This window comes from Apteryx rowi, unplaced genomic scaffold, assembly GCF_003343035.1.
Source record: "Apteryx rowi isolate R43461 unplaced genomic scaffold, aptRow1 scaffold_219, whole genome shotgun sequence".
NCBI lineage: Eukaryota > Metazoa > Chordata > Aves > Apterygiformes > Apterygidae > Apteryx > Apteryx rowi.
In genome coordinates, this window is record NW_020448519.1 from 624,317 (window position 1) to 648,697 (window position 24,381).

Consider the following 24,381-nt stretch of genomic DNA (forward strand, 5'->3'; position numbering starts at 1 on the left):
GGTTAAATGTACAGTCAGCCAGTACAAATCTTGCATTAACCATAGCTAAATGAAAACAGCAATGAGCTAGTATGGGTCTTTGCTCATCTATGTAGTTTTTTTCTTGCACACTTTTCATCCTTTACGGGCTTTTACCAACTGAGAGCAGCCCCCAGTAGTCCGCTTGCCTGGGGGCTGCTTGCCAAGTTTGTGGCAATCATCAGCCCCACAGGAACGAGGAGTCCAGCCAGGGGAAATGCCACCTCCTCCAGGGTAACATTTTGGTTGACAGCTCCATTGCAGAGCTTGGGTAAGTGAGAGAGGGGATCTCCCACGGGGTTAAACATGCTGCAGGAGCCAGCTCCAGGATGGCTTGGCACAGGTGCGAGGAGCCTCCTCTGCGAGAGGGGTTTCAGGGGAAGAACGCTCTTTCTTGTCACTCTGCTTTTCCTTTATCCACCAGCCAGGCTGGCTGTGACCCAGCATGTTTCCACACTGCAGAGTTTTGCAGAGCTGGGGCTTTCCCGCAGGGTGCCAGGAGGGTTAGCTGGACTTGTCTGTGGCAAGGACCTGAGCCGGCACCGCTCAGGGCAAGTCTTATGTGAGGCCAGAAGCTACTTATGGACAGTGAGGCTGAGAGGAGCAGACGCTTCATTTATTTTAATTACAAAAAAATGAACAGAAAACGTCTCTAAGGGAACAAGCGTGGAAACTCCTCTCCTTTGCTTCCCATATGTTGTTTATGTTTGTTGACTGACATAACATGAATGACATGTGAGGCCACCTCTTCCTCGAGAGACTGGCCACCTCCAATCTCAATAGTGTCATGAGGCAAGATTAAACAATTAAGCAATAACAAACAATTGCAACATGAGACCTGCTTGTCACGTCGGGCTTTGCAGCCTCAGGGTTTCTGAAGGGAGAAAGGCAGAATGCAGGGGGTGGCCAGCTCCCAGGAGGGCCTCCACACACCTCCAGCAGGTGCAGGTTCAGGAGGCACTGCTATGGTTGCCTGGATAGTATATACATCTGAAATGATCTGTGCATTCTTATGTCAGAGATAAATGTGAGAAACACATCATTTTACCTCATAAACTCTAGGCAAACATGTCTCCTGGGTCCATGTCCCTTCAACACACTCTTGAGACCTTGCGCATCGCTTGCTGCACCACCCACACTGCATGAAGGGAGGTGCCAGAAGGCACTGGCTGCAGGACTTGAAATGCTCACAGCCCGGTCCGTTCAATGGGATCTTAGTTATCTATTGATGGAAAGAAATGATGCATAGATCTCCATAATACACACACAAAATGGCAAGGAGACTCTATTTATGCAACATGCCGTGATACTACTCAGATTTCAAATGTGCAAGTCGTGGTTCTACTTCTCCTTAGCTCAGTAATTATAAGATCTTATAAGTAATTTAACTGACATGATTTTAAATTCACTTGGGAGAAACCCTAAAGGCATCTTAATGATATATACAGTTACTACCAGCATCTGGTATTTACAGCAAGATAGCATTTTTGGCTGATGGGAAAAGAAAACAGCAGTGTGCACTTCCCAATTCTGTACTAATTCTTGGACAAACAGCGTATCTCAGTATGTCTTTGTTCATGCATCTGTAAAACAGGCTGGATGGTTATTTCAGCTGTGGTGAGGCTGTGTTAGTATCTATGACACACTTAAAGCACATGACTGTACAAGTGCTGTTGTTTAACAACTACCATCAGTAACCTTATTATTTAATAATTATTTAAAGTATTAAAATAATGATTATAATAGTTACTCTCAATATGTGATAATTATTTTACTCAAAATTTTAATACTAGTATATAACTATGTTACTATGCAAGTACACTATACTTTATACCTCAATACCATTCTTAAACTAATTTTGGACATGTTTTCTTTCAAGATTATTCTGATAAATATCTCATATATTTCTAGTAAATGATTAATAACTGTCTACTGATGGCTGATGTATTTCTATAAATTCTTATAGAACTCAAGGGGTCAAATTATTGCTTACAGTTATAGTTTAGGATTATCTATAATATTATCTGCTAATACAATGATGTTCTAAATCCATTCTATAACGTAAATCCTACTTATGACAGTAGTGTATTTATGACATCTCTTCATCTTTTATTAGGCTTTTGTAAACTAGACATTAAAGTAATCTTAAAACTATGAACTTCAACTTTAAACACATATGCATGTGTATGTGTGCATGCACATATGCACACACATCCCTATTTAAATAGTTAGAATATTATGACACAAACCAACAAAAGCCAGGAAATTCTGAACACCATTCTTTCCTTAAGCCATTGTGTGTTTTTCTTTGCAAGCACTTGAATTAAGGACAGGGTTTCAGCCTTAAATTTGCATTTCCTGGCTTTTTGTTGGTTTATATCACCATTCTTGCATTATTTAAACATTTCTCAATATTAATCTGTTGATTTGTTTAGTACGGAAAAAAAAACCTCCAAGCAAAAAAACTCCAACATTCCCAAGGGAATGGAAAGGCTGAGAGGATGCAGAACATAAAGCAGTCTTCTGAATAGTTGCTCTTACTGAAAGTTGCTTCTGTGAATGTGGGTTTACACAGTGCACAATATGATTAGATTATGAACCACTCACCTTTTTTCCAGTCACTACCAGGGTATAGCCATCTGCTACTAACGAATGCTCGACAACAACTTGGGGAGAGATGGGGTGGGAGTCTAGCTGAAAACTGACATGTGGAGCTGTGGATTCTGAACGGGAAATCACTATCTAAAAAAGAAAGAAATCCTTAAAATCAGCAGGCAGTGTGTGACACATGCACACAGCTCAACGTTCTCACCTTCCTGCTACTTTTCTGCTGGTATTAATTACTTTGTATTACATTGCATAATATTTTGCATAATGTTCCACCATGATCTGATTAAACCTTTACAAAATACACTTTATTTAACACAGCAAGTCATGGCTGTTGGAGGATCTTCAAAATATACCATATTTATAAAAATATGAAGGAATCATTGCATGCTTTCTAGTCCTTTACTTTCAAGTATTTATAAATCAACTGTGAAAAATAAAGCTGGGTCATTTAGTCAGCCTTGCTACATTGAAGAGAAAAACAATTTTATCTACAATGTTTATTTTAAAGAATCTTAAACTCCAGGCCTTAGAAGGTCAAAGATATTTCCATTTATTTTCATGTTGATCCTTCAGTCTGAAAAGTAAAATTTGCCTTGTGTATTTGATATTTATGAATTTCAAGCTGGGGAGAGGGAGGGAGGGTGGAGTACCCACTGGACTTGCTGCAATGTTATATTACTATATATTTTAGAGCATGAAGATGTTACTTTTGGAAAGAACATTTAAGCAATAAGGAAAAAAAAAGGAAGACTGAGGAGTTGCCACTATCGTCACTGTCTTTAGGATCCCAAATAGCATCTAACAGAGAGAATAAGGCATGGTCATGGATTCAATACCATATCGTCTGTAGCCTATACCAGTCAAAGAGGCTTCATTGGCATGACAAGCTCTAAGGGAATTGCTAATATGTATGAAGGAGACAGACCCTCTTTGGTCTTTGGAAACTTTGGAAAGTTTGATCTTTCAGAGGCAAATCTGATGCCCCAGAAAAAGCCTATGCATGTGTCTGAGGTTAAGGGCTGCTTCTCCTTCCCTGTTCTTCCTTCCCACCTCTGTGTCTATATGGTCTGGTCCCCATGTACGGGGAGGCTGTTAGAGTGCAAAGCTTTGGCTGTTGGGAGGCGCGGGTTGTTGCTGCGGGTAGTGCTGCAAGGCCGCAAGCTCGCTGCCCCGGATCATGCTCCTCCTGGTTTCTGAAGAGCTGGGCATCCAGGAGCTCCTTCAACAATAGGGAGAGCCAGAGGCTCCCACAGAAGATGTTCCAAAACAGGAGCCTAATTTAGTTGTCCTGAAGCTCCCTCACAACTGCCTTCTCTGTGTCTATTGATTTTAAGAGATCTTAGGGAGATTAGTCACACTAGTATGAAAATCCCCCACTAGTCATCTCTCTGCATCTTGAGTTACCTAAATATTTCTGAGAATTTGGGCCTCTTCGTGCAAACACATACTTAACTTTACTATTGTAACTTTGTTGACTTTAATGGGATGAGTCATGGCTGTTAAGCATAGGCATAAAGCATCTGCAGATTGGGGTGGATATTTGATAGCAAGATTTTATAGGTTTGGGTCTGCGATCCAGAAGGATGTGCGCCCAAATGTGATAGCACCAGGCAACAAAGGCAGAGGATTGTTTACATTAAGGGAAGATCATGTTCTTGTTTCAAAAGCTGCACCATGTGTAGTTTACTTAAGGAATTTAGATAATCAACATTTGTTGAGAAGTTGAGATTCAATGGAGTTCATTATTTAAAAAGATAGAAGTCATTCTGGAAATAACTTGCATGTCAAATGTTTAATTTTTTACTATAATGAAGCTTTTCTTCTGACTCCTAAGCCAGCATTAGAACAGCTAGGACATTGACTTACACAATTTCACTGGCTTTCCACACTGCCAAGGTCTTTCAACAAGATGGCTGACTCCAAAACTAGACTTAAGGATGCTGTAATTACAGCTGATGTTTTGCTGTAATTCAAAACTTAAATAAAATATATAAGCAGCTAATTCATGGTGATAAGTGCTTCACATCCCAGAGGTATTTGCAGCTTGGGGTTACACGAGGCTTTCTTTCCTTTAAGATGAAACTGGCTGTGTTAAAGAATTTACTATAGGTTTGTCTTACATTACAGAAAATACAGCTTTTAGAAATCAATAAGGTCTGATCATTTTCAGTGACACAGAAGTATGGTCTCTGACACAGTGTATTAGGGCATGAGTTTTTATATTCAGGAGAATGAAAAATAAAATGAACTGCAAAACTGCATGAAAAAGCTTGATTAATGTTGGCATTATGGAGAGAGGTAGTACCACAGCTGCAAATACCTTTTTAGTTGATCATTAGCCATGTCTCATCTCGAATACCCACTGCTATAAAATGCTAAGAATTCTTTTCTATCATTAATCCAGGCTTCCTCTTATTGCCAAACATTCTTTCTGATTGAGCCACAGAGTTAACCCTTTAAATCTGCCTGAGTTGCAACCTCAGAACAATACATGAAAATTTGGATCCCACTTCTACAATCCTGGAAAATTATTTGGTTCTTTAAGCACTGCCTGACCTTTATTTTACTGTGGCTGATAGTCAAATCACCTGCTCAAAGCCGAAGGGAATAGACTTTGACCTCATGACATACAGGAAGCCTGAATTACATCTCCTAACTCACTTGGGACTATGGAATAAAAGACTTTACAGTTTGCTTAGAACTGATATACTAGGCTACAGTGTTGCAGCAAAAGATTCATGATGCAAAAATGCTCTTTCTGGCCTATATAACTGTGCAGCTTTTGCATGCATCAGACCAGTCCTTGTAATTCTGTAATACCCTTATCTGACATAATTCTGAAGAGAAAGGCAATTTTAAGACAGGTTCTACCACAGGAAGAAGCAGCTACTTAGGACTCCAGTATTGTTCTCAGAAACCTGTGTTATTTACTGCTCGGGACTGGAGTGGTATGTATACCATGTGGCATGACTCTATGGAATTCATGAAAATGGTGTAGTAGGACAGAAGTATTTCTCTTTACAAAGACTATAAAGCTAATCATCCAAATGGTTCATTTTTTTACAGTTTAGTGAGAATTCAAGCATCTCTCCAGTGCATACAAGCAGTGAAAGGATATCTACGTGCCTGCACTGAAGCAGATAGGAGAGAGGGAAGGTCTTGTGGAGATAAATAATTGACTAAAAGAGAAGAAACAGGTTAGCAGTAAATGGTCAGTTATTGCAATAGCAACAGAGGTCACCAGAGGTGTTCTGCAAGGATCAGTGCTGGGATCCATGCTGTTCAACATATTCATAAATGAGTTGGAAAAGTGAGTGAGCAGTCCAGTGACAAAGTTTGCCGATGATTTGAAGATATTCAAGGTGAGGAGGACAAACTATGAAGGATGGCAGAAGGACTTTACAAGACAGAGTGTCAAGGTAATAAAATGGCAGATGAAATACGACAAAGAAGATAAATTTAAGGTGATACATGATAGATAGTTCCATGAAAGCAGCATCTCACTGCTCAGCAGCAGTCAAAAAAAACATCTCCAAAAACCCAAATCAGAAGTTAGGCATTATTAGAAAAGAATTAGAGAACAAATTAGAAAACTTCCTATATCATTATATAAATCTATGGCTGGCCCACTCCTAGAATTCTCTGGTTGCTTCATCACACAAAGAACATGTTAGAACAGGAAAAGGTTCAGAGAAGGGCAACAGAGATGATCAAAAGGCTGAAATGGATGCCCCATGAAGAATGACTGAGTAGTAAAGTTGACCTTATCAGGGGGATATGATAAAAGCATAGAGAATCTCCCTGTCAGGAGGGAGTGGACAGAAACTGGCCATCTCCTGTCTCATCCAATAAAAAAACTAAACCCCATCAGACAAAAGTGAGGGTCAGGTTCAAAACAAACAGAAGGGGAAGACTCCTTAGAAGTGTGTACTGGACCTATGGAAATCCTTGCCAAAGGACGTGAATGTGCAGAGACTGTACATTCAAGAGAAACTCAACACATGGAGAAGAGCTCCACTGGAGTTTACAAAACTGACAATACGCAATAGCTCAGGAAATCCCCAGAACTGAAAATAGTTGGAGGCTTGGAGGAGGAGGTATTACATATGTTTTCCCTCATCCCTAGGCATCCACTTGTCACCACAGCTGGAGACAAAGCATTGAGCTGGATGGACCTGTGATCTGAATCAGTGTGGCTGTTCTTATGTTCTTACAAATAACCCTCCTGAAAAGTACATTCATAATCAGTAACTACAACCCCACACATCCTTCTCAAAGCAAGAAAATATTTAAGTCTTCTGTCTAAGAAGAACATGGCTACTCAAGTAAAACACTAAGAAGATGGCTTAATTTACTAGCATATGTTTACTCTTGATGTTCAGAAAAGGCACATAATAGGCACTAAAACACACATATATATATATATACACATACATAGATACATACACACATATAAAATCTTTCAGTGTAGCTCAGAGCACTTCCACAAAGATAAGGGTCAACAGATTAATTAATATATCCTTTATAATGGAAGTCGGTGATCACTTAAGTCCATGAACATCAAATGAATTAATTTAAATATTCTTTCATTACTGTTAGTCAGCCTTAAGTCAGACGACTTGACTGTAGGTTAATTTACAGATAATTTTGCAAATTAAGACTGTAATAATTTCAGTTAAAAAGCAACATGCAACAGCTTTTTTTTAAAATCATTCTGATGCTCAGTCCTGCTAGTCAGCAGGATTGAATTACAAATGTTACTGTGTGCATGTCGAAATATCTTCTGCAAAGATGAGAGGCCTTCTTAAAGCAATCCCATCTAAGTATCATATTGTTATTTTTTCCCTAGATGTCTGGCAGGTGGAGGCCATTACCCAGAGAGGTAGGCTCAGGGTTAACTTTATTGTGTAATGCCTCAAATGCCCCAGGATATGCAGCATAGCCTTGCGAAGGGCACATATGCAGCTTGCTGAATGCTGTATATCATTCTAATCTATTGAGAGTACAATGGATCTGCTCTGAAGGGTGTAAGCTTTTCTACTGGAACTGAATATTAAAATATGTGTGCTTTCAAAACAGTTATTCAGCACCAGGTGTTAATTTTAATTTGACTCTATAGATTTAGCAGTATTCAATATTTGATATTTTATTCTGGGAACATGAAGACATTCTTTACCACAAAGGCAAGAACTGCTATTATAAAACCTGTTAAATAGTGAACCCTATATACAAAAATGTTATTTATGTAGATTTTGACACTGATATCTGATGGTTTAAAAATAGTAAAGTGGAAAGAATTGCAACTAATCACATTCCTGTAAATCATGTGTTTATATTTTGCATTTAGCCTTAAGCAGGTCAGATTGCCAGGTTGGTAACTGGTCCACTGAGGACAGGCAGAAACAAGCACTGAAAGCCTTTTCGATGACTTCACTATTACCCCATCGCCCTTTCGTCCTTCCAGCCCTGTCAGAATGAAGCTCCATGCTCATTTATTTCTTGGCCTTCTTGCACTTGTTTCCAGTGTGGCTTGCCATTTACACCAGTGGGTTTTGTTATGACTATATTTGTCTAGTAGGAAATGAACTAGATCAAAAGAAGTTTGATCAATTTGAAGGCAGAAATGACTTCCAGTATGCAGTGGTATGAACTGGGTTTGAATTACTGTGCTGAAAGATGCAAAGCTCTGTGCTTCTTTGCACTGAGTCAGCTCATGTTGTTAATAGCACCATGGGTACAAGCCTCCATTCCTGAAGCAGCGAGGCCTTGCCACTTTGTTGTTTGCAAGAGGAGAGCAATACTGAAAAGCTAGCTCTCTTCTTACTGAATTTTGGGACATAGCTTACCAGGCTCTGAGTGCAGTTACCAAATAAAAAGCAGATGTGATTATCTTTGTCTATACTCATTTCAGTAACATGTATTATATTCCCTGGCACCTAACCTCTGAAAGCAGCTATGACACATGCTAATTTATCCCTTGTCAGGGAAATGCGATATATGTCTTATAGTTTGGTCTTGGTTTTGTTTGTTTTTAATCATAAGTATTCCTGGAAAATCAGTGTGGCTATTAAGCGTGCTGTCCATTCGGATATGAAAGCCAATAGATTTGTGTTTGGCCTGTGAAAATTTCCCAGATCACAGATCTGTGAGAGCCCAGTCCCTATTCCTCATCATACAGAACTAGGGGCACCAAATGAAATGATAAGGCAGCAGGTTAAGAAAACCCCAAAGGAAGCTCTTCTTCATTCAGAGCATAATGAAATTATAGAACTCATTGTCACAGGATACTGTGAAGGACAAAAGAACAAATAATTTCAAAAAGCAGTAGCAAAATCCATGGAAATGAAGTCCATCAAGGTCTATTAAACACCAGATGTGGATACAATGTCCAGCTCAGGAAATCCCTGTGCCACAGAATGCCAGAAGCAGGAGGGTACTGGGAGAAGTGTCTCTGTGTGTTTGCCTGCCTCATGTTCCTCCCTTAACCAGCCTGGCCACTACCAGAGATAGCACATCCGGCTCCTTGAACCTTTATTCTAACCCCATACACACCTTTGCATGTGAAAAATCTGATTAAAAATATTGGAATATAATAGGTGCCGTGAATAAAGCTTATTATTCTTTACTGTTTTGTGTAAAGATGTGTAGAGAGGCCCCAAGGAGGGTGAGTGCCCTATTGTGCGAGACGTGCTTCAAGCCAGCGAGGCATATCTATGCCATCATGAGTCCCTACTCATGCTTCGGTCCTTGTGCTCCAAGCAATTTTCAGTCCAGAAACTGTTCAGACAAGACAGTGCGTGACCATGTTTTGCTAACTCTTGGCTTCTCAACTAGAGCTGGCTCATATCCAGCCAGATTGGACAGGGCTGAAGCCAGCGTGTGGCTGACTCTTCCTCAGAGTGCCTGTATACCTCTGGGGAAGACACTCCTTTTCTCCAGGAGCAACAGAATGGACCTCCTCCTGTGCCATGAAGATGAGTGGATCCATGGGGGAGCTCCTCACTCCACAAGCAGCCCCCAAAGCACTGCTGTCAGGGCTCCCTCTGCCCTGTTGCACACTGAGTTTCACTGGTATAGCCAGAAGGTCCCTAAGTGATATGACTCTCCTGCCAAAATTTCATCTGAAGAGAGTGGCTGCCTATAATAATTGCAAAACTTACAGTGAAAACTTCCCTATCTCCTTCTTCCTGAAGTAGGTCACCAACGAGCAACACATTTGCTTGGGCTTTACCTTCCTGAGGCCAGCTTCAGTCACAGGGAGCATATATAGTATTCTGCTTCCAAATGTAGTATCATACCAAAAACCAGCTTCTGCATACATCAGAGGCATCAGTCTCTTGTTTATGGGTAAGTCCAAACCAAATGTGAGCTTTTCAGAACAAATCTTGTTACAGTTTCCCGAACCCCACTCTCTCCAGAGCTTTCAGAAAGATTTCCCCTTCCTGAAGAACATTGCCCTTTTCTTAATCACCCCCAAATCACTCTCTGAAATAATACCAAACTTCAGGGAAAGAAAGTTTCATCTTGGAACTGAGCAAAAGTAGAAGATATTTTAGTTCAATATATTATGGAGGTTTTGTGACAAACTATAGTTTCCCCAAAATACTGGCTGGTAATGAAAGTGTCTTTTCCAGTCATGAGTCATATTCTCAGCACAGCTTCTTTGACTTGAGTGGAGTAAGACTGATTTACATCAGCTGAAAATCTGATTCCACAACTATAGCAGTGTGACTGTATGCTATTTTCTAATCAAATAACTACTGTGAAATACCTGATTCACTTTGCACCCAACAGCTGTACTTTTAGCCTATGTTCCCAGTCACACTCTGAAAACAAGCACAATAAGAAGGGCTGAAACAGCTGCAACTTCTCAACAGAAAAAAAAGAAAGGGAGAGAGAAAAACTTGTTGTCAGACTCTAGGTTAGGAAGGAAGTAAAACCATTTTTCTTATCCGTCTCATGCATGTCAGCTGCCTTAGAAAAATTATTGCTGCTCTGTTTTGTAACAGAAGCTCCACAATATTTAGTAAACTGCAAACTCCAATCTTTTCATGGCCGAATACAGGTTTAACACTTCTGATTCACCCAAAACATGCTCAGTATGTCAATGGGCTGCAATTACTCTCCAGGAGATCTCTGGAATTTACCTCCTGGCCCCAATTATCTTCCTTAAAAGAGCTCATGAATCTTCTGTATTTGGACCATCTAGATCAATATGATTTTAGTTTTAGATTTTGGCTGAAAAAATATGCAGGTTGTGGAGGTTGTGTATCCTTTCCAGTGTTAGTGCTTTCCAGAGCTGTTAAAATGAATAATTCTCTTTGTTCTAACTAAAAGCACCAGCAGCAATAACAGGTGACTATTCACCGGTTGGATAAAACATACCTGCTTTTGCATTCCAAATATTGGCTCCTCAGATGCTTTTTTTAAAGAAGCAAAATACAGGCCATATTCTGATATGATTTGGGTCATTAGCACAGTGATGAGTAATGCCATAACCTTCAAAGGAATCACTTGTAAAGATAGGAACTATTCATTGTGATTCTGTTCTAAATACATCAAAACACAGAATCAGCTAGCCATCATTTAAAGAATGAAAAATTTTGGTCTCAAAAACTATATATTAATCTTCCATTGATTTTGCAGTAATGTTGTACTGTAGTTGTGTGATTTACAGTGAAAAATAGATGGAATCAGAGATGAGGGGTGGGTAGGAAGGCAGAAATTAGTGAGTAGAAGAAAAAGTAGAAGGGTATGGAAAAACAGCAAGAACAAGAAAAGAAAGAAAGTAACCAAGTGGTTGGCTGCTAATCAAGTATAAGCAAGTATACGGGGAGAATATGAGAAACATTTTCAAATACATGTGTCTGGGGTTGAACATCAACGGCTTGCTGCTGCACCTACTGGCTTCCACAGCACAGGTTTGGAGCTTCAGTTCAGCTTAGGAGATGTGATCACGGTTTTTCAAACACACATTTTTCCACAAAAGGTTTCTTAATAATTTGTAAAAACTGAATTAATATAGCAAAACTGTTCATTAATTTCTCCTGTGTTTCATATTTGAGCACTTCAGGGTGCAATTTTCAGAGACAGAGGCATTGAACTACTATTTCTTTTAACCTCATGGAGGATTGCTATTGTTGAAATTTATGCCACAAACTAAATTGCCTAAATAGGAACTTAAGATTTGGTATTTCAAAGAATGAGGGTCTAAATACAAGAGGAAGTAGGCACCTGAATACACTGGAAGAGCTGAACTGAGTTTCTAACTTTAGAAATCTATACGTGAATATTTTGTTATTTTGCTTTTAAATAACTGCCATGAAAATATGGTCTTGTTAAGATATTAACACAATATAACGAGATTTAAAAGAGGGTCTCTGAGAGATAAAATTTTGCAACTAATTACCTCTGAAAGCAATTCTATCTCTGAAGGGAAATAATCAACTGTGAATAGTTACAAGTAGTTTGCACATAAAAACTCAAACTTTTCCATGTACAAAAAACAACGAGCTAAAAATATGAGTGTAAATAACAAATTGTGCAAAAGTTGGGCATGCAAAAAGATAAAAACTGAGGCTCCTTTGCATTATGCTCTAGTAGATTTGTGAATAAAACAAAGAAAAACATCATTACATTTCTTTGCTAAGAAACGTGGGGAAGGGATTGGGGATATTGTTTTGATGAATTAAGTCATCGTTAGATAAATCTGATTTTTTTAAACCATTATACCTCAGTAATGCTAATTTAATAGCTTCGTCTTTAATGATCTACAACTCATTGCAGTTAATAGCTGTATTTTCATAGAAACTCTATTGCAAATCTGCTTTAGTTGGGCATTTGCTAATGAACATGTTTGAAAGCACTTCCTAAATAACTATTAGTGTAAAAAAAAGATTTAATGTAAGTGAATATTAAATTCTGGAAAATGCTGGGTCTCCTGTATCCTGGAGACCTAGTATTATTTCCAAGGTGATTTTGAGGCAAAAAAAAAAAAAAAAAAAACTAAGTTTTTTAGTTGGAGGTAGTATCATTAAAGGTAGTCGATATGCTTATTTTCTTGCTGGTTGCACTAAACCCTCAAAGAAAGAGCTCATACTTATTACAATATGAGCCCAACGCTAACTTCCTTCTGTAACTCAAGCCAATCTAATTCAATGATGAGAATACTTCTGCTAATGGCAATGTGCGATTTACACAATAGCCTTTCTTTTGATCTGTAACTGAACCTAGAATGGGAAATGTACCCTGGAAACATTTTAATTGTTCCATGAGTTGGACAAAAGTCTGAATGAAGTGTCTGGTGCAGGACTTGAATGAATAATTCAAAGAATGTTACTAATAAAAATAACGCTGCCTTGCTCTTTCTACCAAAGCTCTCTAAAAGCTTTGTCCCAGCCCAGAACGAATGCTATGGAAAAGACAGCAACTGTTATTAACTGTATTTTGTGGATAAGGAAATAGCTTCAGAAAGGCTAAACACGTTGCTCATCTTCACTGTGTGAACCAGTAGCTACATTTAAGAACAGAGAATAGGTTGCTCTGGTGCTCAATGTGTAACTCTTAGCACTTGCCTTTCTTGCACTGAAGACTACCTGCAGTTCAAAGATGACAAAGTCTTCATGAGAAGTTCAGATAAAATTAGCTGAGTTGTCACTGAACATTTTGTTAAATTCATACATTTTAGAGGGAAAGAGAAATATAATTCACTCTGATTTTCTCCCCTGTTTTCCACCTGTCCTTTGTGGTAGATTACTTCTTTGACCTCCCTCCTGGCAGGAACACTACAGATTGTGCGTTGTGGGGCAGGTTCTGCATACAGCCCGTGCAGAAGGCAGTTGTGGAGGTATAGGAATCCTTTTGTCCAAAAAGGGTGCCTATAGTGAGCTGACGAATATTGGGGACAGTATGTCCCCATACCCTAAATACTGTACGTGGTAAGGGAAAGAAAAAAGGGAAGGCTTGTTTTCTAATCCTATCTGATGACTTACAAAACACAAAGATGTCTGTCTATGAAAGATACATGTGCCCAAGTGTTTTTCTAATGGAGGGTTACCAGAAATGGGAAAACTGGAAGGGCACAGCAACTCATGATGGCCTTCTGATCAGGTTTCAGTTAATGATGGTTAAGGGATAACACTGCTAATATTGATAACTCTCTGCAACCTTCAGACCAAGAAGGGCCAAAGACTGCCAGCACTTGAGGGAGCCCACTGATGGAAGAATAATACTGGCAGAGTTTAAAAGGACACAGTCCCTTGGGTGCACGAGGGATCCAGGCTGAGACGTGCACCCAGGCCAGACCCTGCTGCAGCTGGAGAAGCCAAGACCTCCAAGGAGGCCACTGCAGGATGGCAGTGCTTGAAATAAGATGGGTGGATAGAAAGAGCCCTTGTTGCTTTCAAAATATTTTGTTCTCAAATGTTTTATTTTGCCTGCTAAATTTTCAAAAGACTGTTGGCCTTATGGGTTAGATTTATTTCTTTAGTTTCCTGCAAAGAAGGCATCTAGTGTAATCTAACTATCTAGGTTAGTAGTGTACTCAATGGAGGGAGACAAACTTCTCCAGAGTGTGATTTATCCACTTATTATGGAAATCCTGTTTGAGGACAGGATGAATTGCTGACTGAAAGGACAGAGTGAGAAAAGAATGAGCAAGAGCCCTAAAATCTAAGAAGATGCACTCAGAAAATAGAAGAGGCGCTAATCTCAACTTCACAGCTAGGGGTATGTTAGCAAATAATTTGGTGCCATAGGAGTGGATCAATAGACAGAAACAGCTCATGCATCTTCACTATAACCTGTCTGGGCATTTTACTTTAAACTAGGTTTAATCTGATTCCCTAGACTAAATGACCATAGAAAGCATATATTCGAAGCTGTTTGAAGAACTAGTCACCTGTCTGCCCCTGGCTGGTGCTGGTGCATGTTTGATATGTACCCAGGATGGAGCTTTCAGTTATGTTTCCTTTGCAAGCAATCTAGTTTGTATTCACCAAAACTGCTCTGTGAGCAGAACCGGCCTGCAGTGAGTGGTGATCGTGGGGGAACTTGCTCCAAAACCATTGCTCCAAAACACAATGCCCATGTAAACACCTAGAATGCCAAATGCACTATTTAGTGCTTTGGTTTATGTTCCAGCACCTCCATTTTCCTCAGCAATTCCAATTTTATAATGCCTTAGTAATCTGGGGTAATACTGCCCCTCACTTTTCACCATCCTGCTAAACTACAGTATGTTTCTTATTGCAAGGGTATCACTGTAACATTTACCTGCAAGAAGCGGCCCTCCGACGTTCCCAGATTAGCAATGGTAAGGTTCCCTTTGGTGAAGACAGATATTGAAGTTAACAGGACATTGTTGAACTGGCCCATGAACAAGTCGACCCTCTGCAAAGGAGTCGTAACTTCTAAGCGATATTCATCATCTTGGGCTCTGCAGTATGAAGCATTTCTTGAAAAAGCCTGTTTGAAAATGAAGTACAGATGAGTATTGTCTGCATGAGTAGGAATAGATCTTTGTCAGAGTGAAGTCATTTAGCACAAATGCATTTGACCAAAAGTATTTTTAAATGTTTCAAACTTAATTGCTTCATTAGTTATGATATTCCACAAGGAAGGCAATGACTTCTTAATGTTATAGGAATGTTTTCTTTTCACTTTTTTATTCTGTCATCAGGAATGAAACTATAGCATCTTTATTTAACCAGAGGATATACCTATAAGCATATATATCAAAGTTTTTTTAGTAACTTCCATAATGCTTTTCCTCCAAGGGTCTCAGAATTCTTTAACCTCAAAACTTGCACAATGATGCATCTATTCCTATACTTAAAAAAGCGATTCCCCAAAAACTTGCAATTCTTTTCTCACCTTCTTTGCATAAAAATAACAATTTCCAATTCTCTTTTCTTTCTATTCTTTTTCACCACTTTTTTCAGTGACAGTATAGAAAAGAGAAAAAAAAAAGATGGAGAAAGAGAAAAGGGAGATAAAACAGGAAAAATATGTTTCTGATTGTGTATTTTAATGACACTATTGGGAAGCCAGCTCTTTACAATTACTTAGGCTGTTATATTAATTGTCTATTGCTTATGTGCTATTTTGTCCAATCTCTATGTATTTTGAGTGCACTCTAATATTTGCTGCATTTGCAGGTTTTTCTCTTTCATTTTGGGAATAGAAAATACATGTTTTTAATTTTCATTGGAATAATTCTTAAACAATACACTTTAAGTCATCTCTAGAGAAGAATATAACCTGCTGTCCTGATGATTCAATAGTAATCTATTAATTGATAATTCCATTACCATTGATACTACGTCATCTGTTTTGGTGAGATTGTACAGATAATAACCAGGAACCCCCTAAAGGATCTCTAACCAGTTTAAATTTGGAAGTCATCTAGTATGTTCCCACTGTAACATACTTTATAAATAAACATATAGGGAGGGTATAAAGGATCTTATGATGATTTCCTCTGTCAAAATCAATACAGAGGTTGATTTTTCCTACTTTTTTATTGATTTTTGTTACAAATATGTTTTTAAAAGTCTTTTTTAAAGCTTGAATTAAGCCTTTTAAAGTCAATCATAGTCTTTTCATTAAATTCAATAGATCTGGATCATGCTCTTAAAGAACAAGCAGGACTAAAATTTTATTTTCTTATTTTCTGGGTTAAGATGGTTTTCCTTCTGTTACTTTAATCAAAGTAATATGAGAGAGAAAGCAATAAAATAAATAAAGTAAATAGAAGAATTTCTTGCTGGTTTAACTCTGGTGAATTCTGGAAAAACCCAAAGACATTGAAAATGCTATTAACAAAATGATCAACCTAATATCTCAATCTTTTGCTCTTGAATTATAATGCTTCTGAACTGAGCACAGCACCAGCACTGCCAAGTGCTCCTGTGCTCCTTAGAAGTCAACAGTGGTGCCAGCTTTTCTCCTGGTGCCCTGTCAATGTGTTTCAGCTGTGTCATTTAGGTAAAATGCTGTATAAGATCAAACAAGAACAACTGAAATCTCTATACGGTACCTAAAGATAAAAAAAGAGAGCTACCAGATTAGATCTGATACAGCAATGACTTAATGGTCTGGTTGCCCATATGCTAAAGTGCTTGCTGTATTAGTTTTGATATTAACTGTTAACGTATGGTATGTCTTGCTTGGCAGGAACTGAAATAGTACTGTACACTAGGCCCACTGAATAATAGCTGAATATACTTTAAATATACTTAGCCCAGTATTTGACTAACGCATAAACAGGGGACAAATTTAGCTCTTCTTCATTTTGGCCACCAAACAAGCTCAAAGCATTATTCTTTCACACTCATATCCTATCCAGTCTAAAAGTATTTGTGAAACATCTGCGCAAAGATTACTCATACAATGAGTATGCATAGTTCAAGTGCAGAAAGATATACAGTTTTCATGCTTTTTGAAATGAGGCAGATCTCTCATTTTACCCTCCCCCAACTTGGGACCTCTGCTCTTCACCATAAGTCCTTTTCTTCCATAAGCAAACAACTTTGGGCTCAGATGTTTCTGTGTTAAACTTTAAAAAAGTACTTCCTCCTACGTGGTCATATTAACATGGTTTGAACATCTTGATGGTCCTCAGGAAACTCTGTTCAAGCTCTTTTTAGCAAGTGGCTAGATTCTCCTCCTTGCTCTGACACCTTTCCTAGCTTCCTCAAAGTCAGAACAGCCTTCCTCAGAGATGCTGTAATTTTGGGTATCTGCCCAAGGACCTGCAGACTGTTCCACATATGGCTTTCTTACAAAACCTGGTGCTTCATGGATTAACTATAATGTAAGGTTAGTTATCTCAGAAATATGAATGCTTTGATCTAAGAGCAGGAATACAGAGATTAAAAGGCTACTCAGAAAACTAAAGGAAGATTCATAACACAGAAGGCGGTTGGAAAAAGAAGCTGCTTTAAATTAACTCTTTGAAGATTGAGTCTCTCCCTCTCTCTCTCCCTCTTCCCCCTGCCCCAGTACACACGTAAGTATCCATTTGGCTGTCAATGTGGAAAAATAACTGATGTCAGATGATGCACTCTGGATATTATGCCAAGTTCCAGTGACAAATCACACAAATATTGAAATGGACAAGTACAGTATCGTAAGTGCTAGGGTTGGGCGCTGCTGCTTCTCTGGTGTGATTGGAGGTGCCAATTGTACGGGTGATTCACAGAGAAGGCTTTGTGAATTCGGTGTAGGTGTGCCACTGGAATGCAATGAGGTGCGGGCAAGTGCTGCCCGTGCCCAGAAGGGGCAGGAGATAACACATGCTATCTTATTTGTTCGTAGGGGAAGTGGCAGTGTTTGGGAATTTACCCTGGATCCAGTCCATGGAAGACAAACACATCAAAAACGTCTCTAGGTATCTTTGAGCTGGCCTATCAGGAGCTGTCATTGCTTGGCAGTTAACTGATGATTTATACATCATATTTAGCTGGCAAAAAAAATAGTATTTCTGACAGAGTTGCACATTTGAAATCAAAAGTGCAAAGCAGGGTAGAAATCTTAATGCAAAACAAAAATCTCTAAAAAAACCTAGTTAGGTAAGTGCCAGAACTGAAAATAGCCTGTATGAATAACTAGACATAGGGGAAAAAAATCAAAGATTTTAACTAAGGATTTTTTGTGAGCTTTTCCGATATTTGAGGTGACTGCAATTTGAAGAAACAGTTCAGTAAGCATTCCTCCAGGCCCCTTTTTCCAGAGCTGCCCAAAAACTGCTCTTCTTAAGCGCTGTGCTCAATTAGAAAGTGAAATTAAGTTTAATGCCTTGAATAAACGAGCAATTAATGACTTTTTATCACTGCAGTACATCTCATGCTGTCCTGCAAGCAATTTGGAGGACAGCATTAGATTTTAAAATTAATTTGACAAATTGGAGAAATGGACTGAAAGTAACTAGATAGAATTTACTAATATCAAGTACAGAATATTCCAGTTTGGAAGGAGAACTCAAGTAAAAATGAGAATATGTAGGAGTCTCATTTCTTACTGTTTAGTTTATATGACTTGTTGGTTTTTCAGGAATCACATTCCTAAGTATCAACTCTCGTTTTCTGTTACAGATCCTGGGTCTAGCTCAGAGACGTGACTCCCTCAAGACAAGGGGGCACTCAAAAGGAGATCACAGAACATTTCTCCTTTGAGCGTTTCTATGGCATAAAATGGAGCACAGGAATGAGCTAATGCCAAATGGGCTGGCTTCTCATAATTGCAATCACAAACATCCATTTTCAAAGAATAACAGTGGTATAGAGTGAATGAATAGATGATTCTACATATCAGATTGACTTCCAAGCCAATTTAAAATGGAGAAGACATTTAGGGAATCTCCAGAACAGTTTCTTATCTCTTCTGTTGCAGAGGTATTGATTTGAATTAGGATTAATAATAAACTACAGCTTTCAGGAGTGTGTCCTGTTGGGTGAAGGTGAAGAATTTACATGAACAAGCAGTCTCTGAATGGGAAAAGTAACTATGAGGAAAACAGAGGAATCTTGATAGATTTTCCTCTCTAAATTTTCTTGTGGATTTTTAGTAAACAAACTTTTGCTGTCCTATCATACATTTGAGTTTTCTGGGTAGGTTGCATTATTTCTGCTCAGGTGAGAAATGCAATATCTCTAAGGCCCCAATAACACCAGTGAAGCCAGGACATCATCTGGAGAGGATGGAGTGACTTTATCAGTGTCATATTGGGGGCCTGTTAGAGGGCTGATATTAGAACCTGTATCTTCTGTTTTACACTTCTATGTAAAAAACGTGAGGGACATCACCCACTGGCTTGGCACAACAGTGACATGAACTCCCAGAACTTGATGCTGCATTTCCAAGAGAAGCAGCTATGTGTAAGCAAATAGGGAAGGCCTCTCATCAGTACTGTGGTTTTATGTTGTGTTTTTATTCAACAGCAGGCCAGATCCATGTGAACAGTGTTCTTTATTGGCACCAAGACTGCATGATATTCATATGCTCCTGTTTCACTTCCTTTACCAAATATTATCAATGAAGAGATTCAGTCTTTCCTATTGAACTGTCACACACACTTGTATTGATGGGAGCATTATGTCCTTGGCAAGAGGTATCCCAAACGGATTAGTCAGCTATTATTTGCAATAGGAACTCCATGGAAGCCAGATGAGAATAGTCTGCTGGGGTTACACAGTGATTACCTCACCCACTGCTCTTAAACACAGAAAGACTGCTTATTTCCTTATCAGTGTGGTTGTGATAGGTACTAGATAGGCTGTAATCTCTCTTTTTCCTCCAGGCACTAGTTTGGCAAATAACTATGTAATATCCATGTTCTTGCTCTTGCTCCATGCTCTTGCAGTGTCCTTGCAATGAATGAAATTTGTCCTATAAAAATTTATTGGCTGCTTTTTTGGGGAAGTGGAACAGAATCAGTCAGAAGTCACATCACTAGATAAAATATTATTTAAAATGCTATGTCATTTTAAAAACTGATTTCTGCAAAGCAGCACCAAAAATCATTACCAAGCAACTCTTATAAACCTCAAGTAGGAGAAAAGGAATAATAAACAGAATGGTCCAGGTTTACTAGCACAAATGTTTGTGCTAAATGATCCCATAGAAGCAGCTCCACTGTGCTTCTAGTTTCTTCTTGAGCAGTGAAAGACACGCTGAGGGTTTAGGTACTATGAACTCAATCCAGTGTTCAGTGAGAGAAATGAACACGTCCAAGGGCAGTGGACTGATTCTCCTGCTTCTAAGAACTTCTCGTGAGGCACTGAAGCCTTACTATAAATGGTAAAAGAGTTGTTCCTCTTTCTTTCTAAGCAGAGAATTGTTTCCCTCCTTTTTCCTCTTCTTCCCATTATTCCTCATGTATTTGAAAGCAATTGAAAGATTTTTTTATAAAATACAGAAGAAATATACTCCCTTCTTGAGAACAAACTTTTCACATCTCAGCTGCAAAGTAAAAGACTTGAAGAAAAAGCAAGCAACTAGAAAGAGTCCTTTCAGATGGAAACAGTCAGGCAATCCTAACTGCACAGTAGCCACTACTAGATGTTGCTACTGCCTGCACATAGTCTGATTTACACAGGAAAACCAACCCTTCAAAATAGTATGTGTTGCAAAATAAGGAAAAATTTAGTGGAAATTACTGAGGGAAATTTTACCTTTAAGCTACACTTTCAACTTCAAGGATTTGGCCCAGAACTCACTGAAGTCAATGGAAAGACTACATGAACGATTCTGACCCCAGAGAAAGAGAAATTTTTTAAAGAACTCCAAAGATGTAAAATTTTACACAGTGTCATCCCACTAACTCCTAATAATTGTTGCTTTGATCTACTTCACTGCTAAAATGAGGTGGGGAAGGAGGTTCCTGGAGTGAGCTTCACTTAAGGTAATAAGGTAAAAAGACATCCATGTTAAATGTAATTAGGTAATACAAATTAAAATGATTACATGTTCTATTGTCAAGATGATTCAAAGAGTTATTTGCTTTTGTCATTGAACAGCAGTGCATCAGTTTTCATAATCTGGTTAGTGCATTAGCACTAAGTAAATCCTATTGATTCAGCAGATAAAATGGACCTAAGTAATCTTTGTATTTTGCCCATTTCCCTTATATTAATTTAACATTTAACTCAGTATACAGATTATCAAAGGAGAGGTGTTGATTAATTATTCAGTTTGATGAAATAAAATAAGGCATGGGAGATGTTGATAAAACAGTTTTGCTGTACATTTGTACTGTACATGGAGTGCTTTTTTCACAGAAGTCCTTATTTACATGGAAGTTGTGGTGGAATAGAGAAGCTATGAATTTAAAGTAGAACAGTCATCCTAAGATAATGCCAAGTGTGGAGACTCTTATTCCAGGATAACATTGCACAACAGCTGCATGTCTAGCCAAAACAGTGGTGCAAGAGACATGTGAGATAGAAAGGAGGACAGAAGATAGGAGCAAATCATGTAATTTGCCCTAATTTACACCATTGTTATATAAAGGCAGAATAACATCTGCCTTAAGATGCTACTCGCTTTCCCCAAGATCATTCCTCCTCTAACATTTCATTATTTTTACCCACTGCATATCTTGTTCTACTTAAATTTTTTTGTTACCTACACTTACTTTCTGAACCATTTATGCCACCGACCTTCTTTCTTAATAGTATTTTTTTATTTAATATGAGATTTGACTCTGGCTTAACTTCTGTCCATGGAAATCAGGAGTGATTCAACTCTGATGTAACAGCAGTATGAGATCAGAAACCCACATGCCACCTAGAAAGTACAAGTAACACAACCGTCTCTTGGATACTAATTACCTACTGTTGTTTTAGTGAGCAATAAGGAAAGTGGCACAGGGTCGTGAGTCAGAACAAAGTGTAAGCAAAGAAACTGCTGAGGTTAGGTTGGTGCTGAATGAGCTGAAAGGCAGACGTGTGTTTTGTCAGGATTTACATTCTAAATGTAGACAGGATAAAAAAGTGTCATAGACAGACTAAAATGGAAAGCTTGTTAGATTCTTAAGATAGCGCCATATCTGAGATGGAGACCCTCTGGAGTTGATACCAGAACCTGAGGGAAATTAGTTCCTAACTTAGATGTCTCAACTCTCTACCAAAGCTAGGTGGGGCTTAGGAGATCTGCATGCAGTGTGCTACAGAATTAGCTTCTCTTTCTCTGGAACATGGAATTATATACAAAAAAATCTGAACAGTTCTCTCAGGAGAGACTGATACAGTCCCATTGCACAATAACCATCAGTAGAGCAGAGGGAAACCTAAACTGGGGTGAAAGGAGAGTTAGATTTCAGTTTGAACCCAGGAAAAGTGTCTTAGACATGAACCTTATACATTTCTGAATGAATGTCCTCATTGCTGCAAATCTACTAGCCTACATTTTGCAGCTCTCTTGTTTTGGGACAGTAAAGTTTTTCAAATTTTGCAAAGTTACACAGGATGAGAAAATTATTCTCTGCCCAGTTCTAGTACTTGGAGTTACTTAAGGGTCTTCAGAAACTTTGAGAAATAAAAAACACATGACCAGAGAATCCAACTATTAATATTAAAAAAAACCAACAAACTTTTCTGCTTGAAATGATTTCAGTGCAATTCCAGAGAATGCAGCACAGTCAGTCTCCCACACTAATAACCAATAGGCAACCCTGCCTTAAGTGGAAAAATTTGATTTGAAAGTCTGGAAATGGAACATTATTAGTAGCTCTGGCTGATAAAGCAGTGCCCTTTCCAGAAAATGATAGTTTAATGGATACCATTTTTTCACAGAGAAATACAGCTTTCATCAAGAAAATGATAAAACATCAACCAGCAGAACTGGCAGACAAACAGAGACAGGCCCCTAGCAGGAGTTCAGGCAAAGGAAAACTGCCTGTAGTTCTTACAGCACTCAGGGAGTGATAGGTTAGCCCCATAGCTCTTGGGGTTCAGAAGAGTCTCTGAAGACATCTCCCACTCAGGGCAATGGGGTAATAGCTAAATAACCATCCCAGCCTGCCTTTTTCTTTGCCTTGCCTTGGGAACTTCCTTGTGACAATGCCCGTGTGGCCAGTCCCAGGGACAGAACGCAGACCTTGCCTCTACAGGTCTCTTCTGAATCTGGCCCAACCTGAGATACCCACAGCCATAGCCATAGCCATACTCATAGCTGTAGCCATAGCCATAGCCATGCCTACACCCACACTTCCCTCCTACGAAGCTTGCTAGGAGTTCAGACTGCATTTAAAATCCATCTGCTGCTGAGCGCCTTTAGGTTGTGATATTTGCCGCAGGCCAGTCAGAGGCCAGCATGGCAAGGCCAAGTAGGAAGAGGACCCCATACATAATGCTGGAGACTCTCTGGGTGGTAAGTGCACTCGGACTTGCATTTTGTATTGCACAGGGTGCAAGAGAGACTCTTGGGTTATCATTTGGGGTTTCAGCAGACAAGTAGTAAGAACAGGCAGTTAGTATTGAAGAGGAATGTAGATGCAGCCTTACTACTATGGCTTAAGCCTATTTTAGAGCCCTCTACAATCAGTCAGTGCACATTCCCCCTTGCCCAGTTCCTGTCTGTGTATTATTCTGAGATGTCAGAAGCCATGGAGAAGCTTTCATAAAATCTGTATGGACGGGAGCAGGCTTTGTGCCCAGGCAGAGTGCTTTATGCCATTTGATATAGTATTTCCAGAGGAAATGACTGAACCAATCAGATGGTTTCTGGTGCCTGACTTTTAGGGAAAATATTCAGGCACATTCTACTCACAGTATAAAAAACATTTCCTCCATGCTGCAAGATTATCTGAATGAGCCACATCAAGCCTTCATGATCAGAGGAGTTGTGGTGTTATTTTTAATCTTGCCAAAATTTTTTAAGCCAAGTGGTGTGGGAGATTATAGTTACAGGGCCTCAAAAGAATTATTTGTCTCTGTTTATTTTATTAAATATTCCTAGACATACCCTTAGGATGACAGATCAATAAGGGCCTTTGTGGTTTCCTAATAGAAGGCAGCAATTATTTTCTTCCATTACAATATAAGCATAACCCAATTTTACTCATCTATCATCTATGTAATGGTAATAATGAAGCATCACCACGTGTTTATTTTACTGTCACTTTATCTTTTGCTTTGGTGATCTTCTATTTTCATTTCACATTCTTCCAATTCGATTTTTATCTGTTTGTGCCTTTCATTTGACAGGAATGGCAACCAGTTTGTCTTGCCTTAAGACACTTGTTGGGAACAT

At 38.9% G+C, this 24,381-nt stretch overlaps 1 protein-coding gene across 1 annotated transcript in view; it reads right to left on the minus strand.

Annotated features, from left to right (window-relative positions):
• MET (MET proto-oncogene, receptor tyrosine kinase) overlaps window positions 1-24,381 on the minus strand; it is a 47,775-nt gene that overhangs the window by 17,958 nt on the left and 5,436 nt on the right. Inside the window, exons 2-4 of the mRNA XM_026064499.1 lie at window positions 14,902-15,093; window positions 2,626-2,760; window positions 1,067-1,240 (exon numbers count right to left, since the gene is read on the minus strand). Coding sequence (XP_025920284.1) covers window positions 1,067-1,240; window positions 2,626-2,760; window positions 14,902-15,093 — 501 coding nt within the window. The remainder of the gene's footprint in view (window positions 1-1,066; window positions 1,241-2,625; window positions 2,761-14,901; window positions 15,094-24,381) is intronic.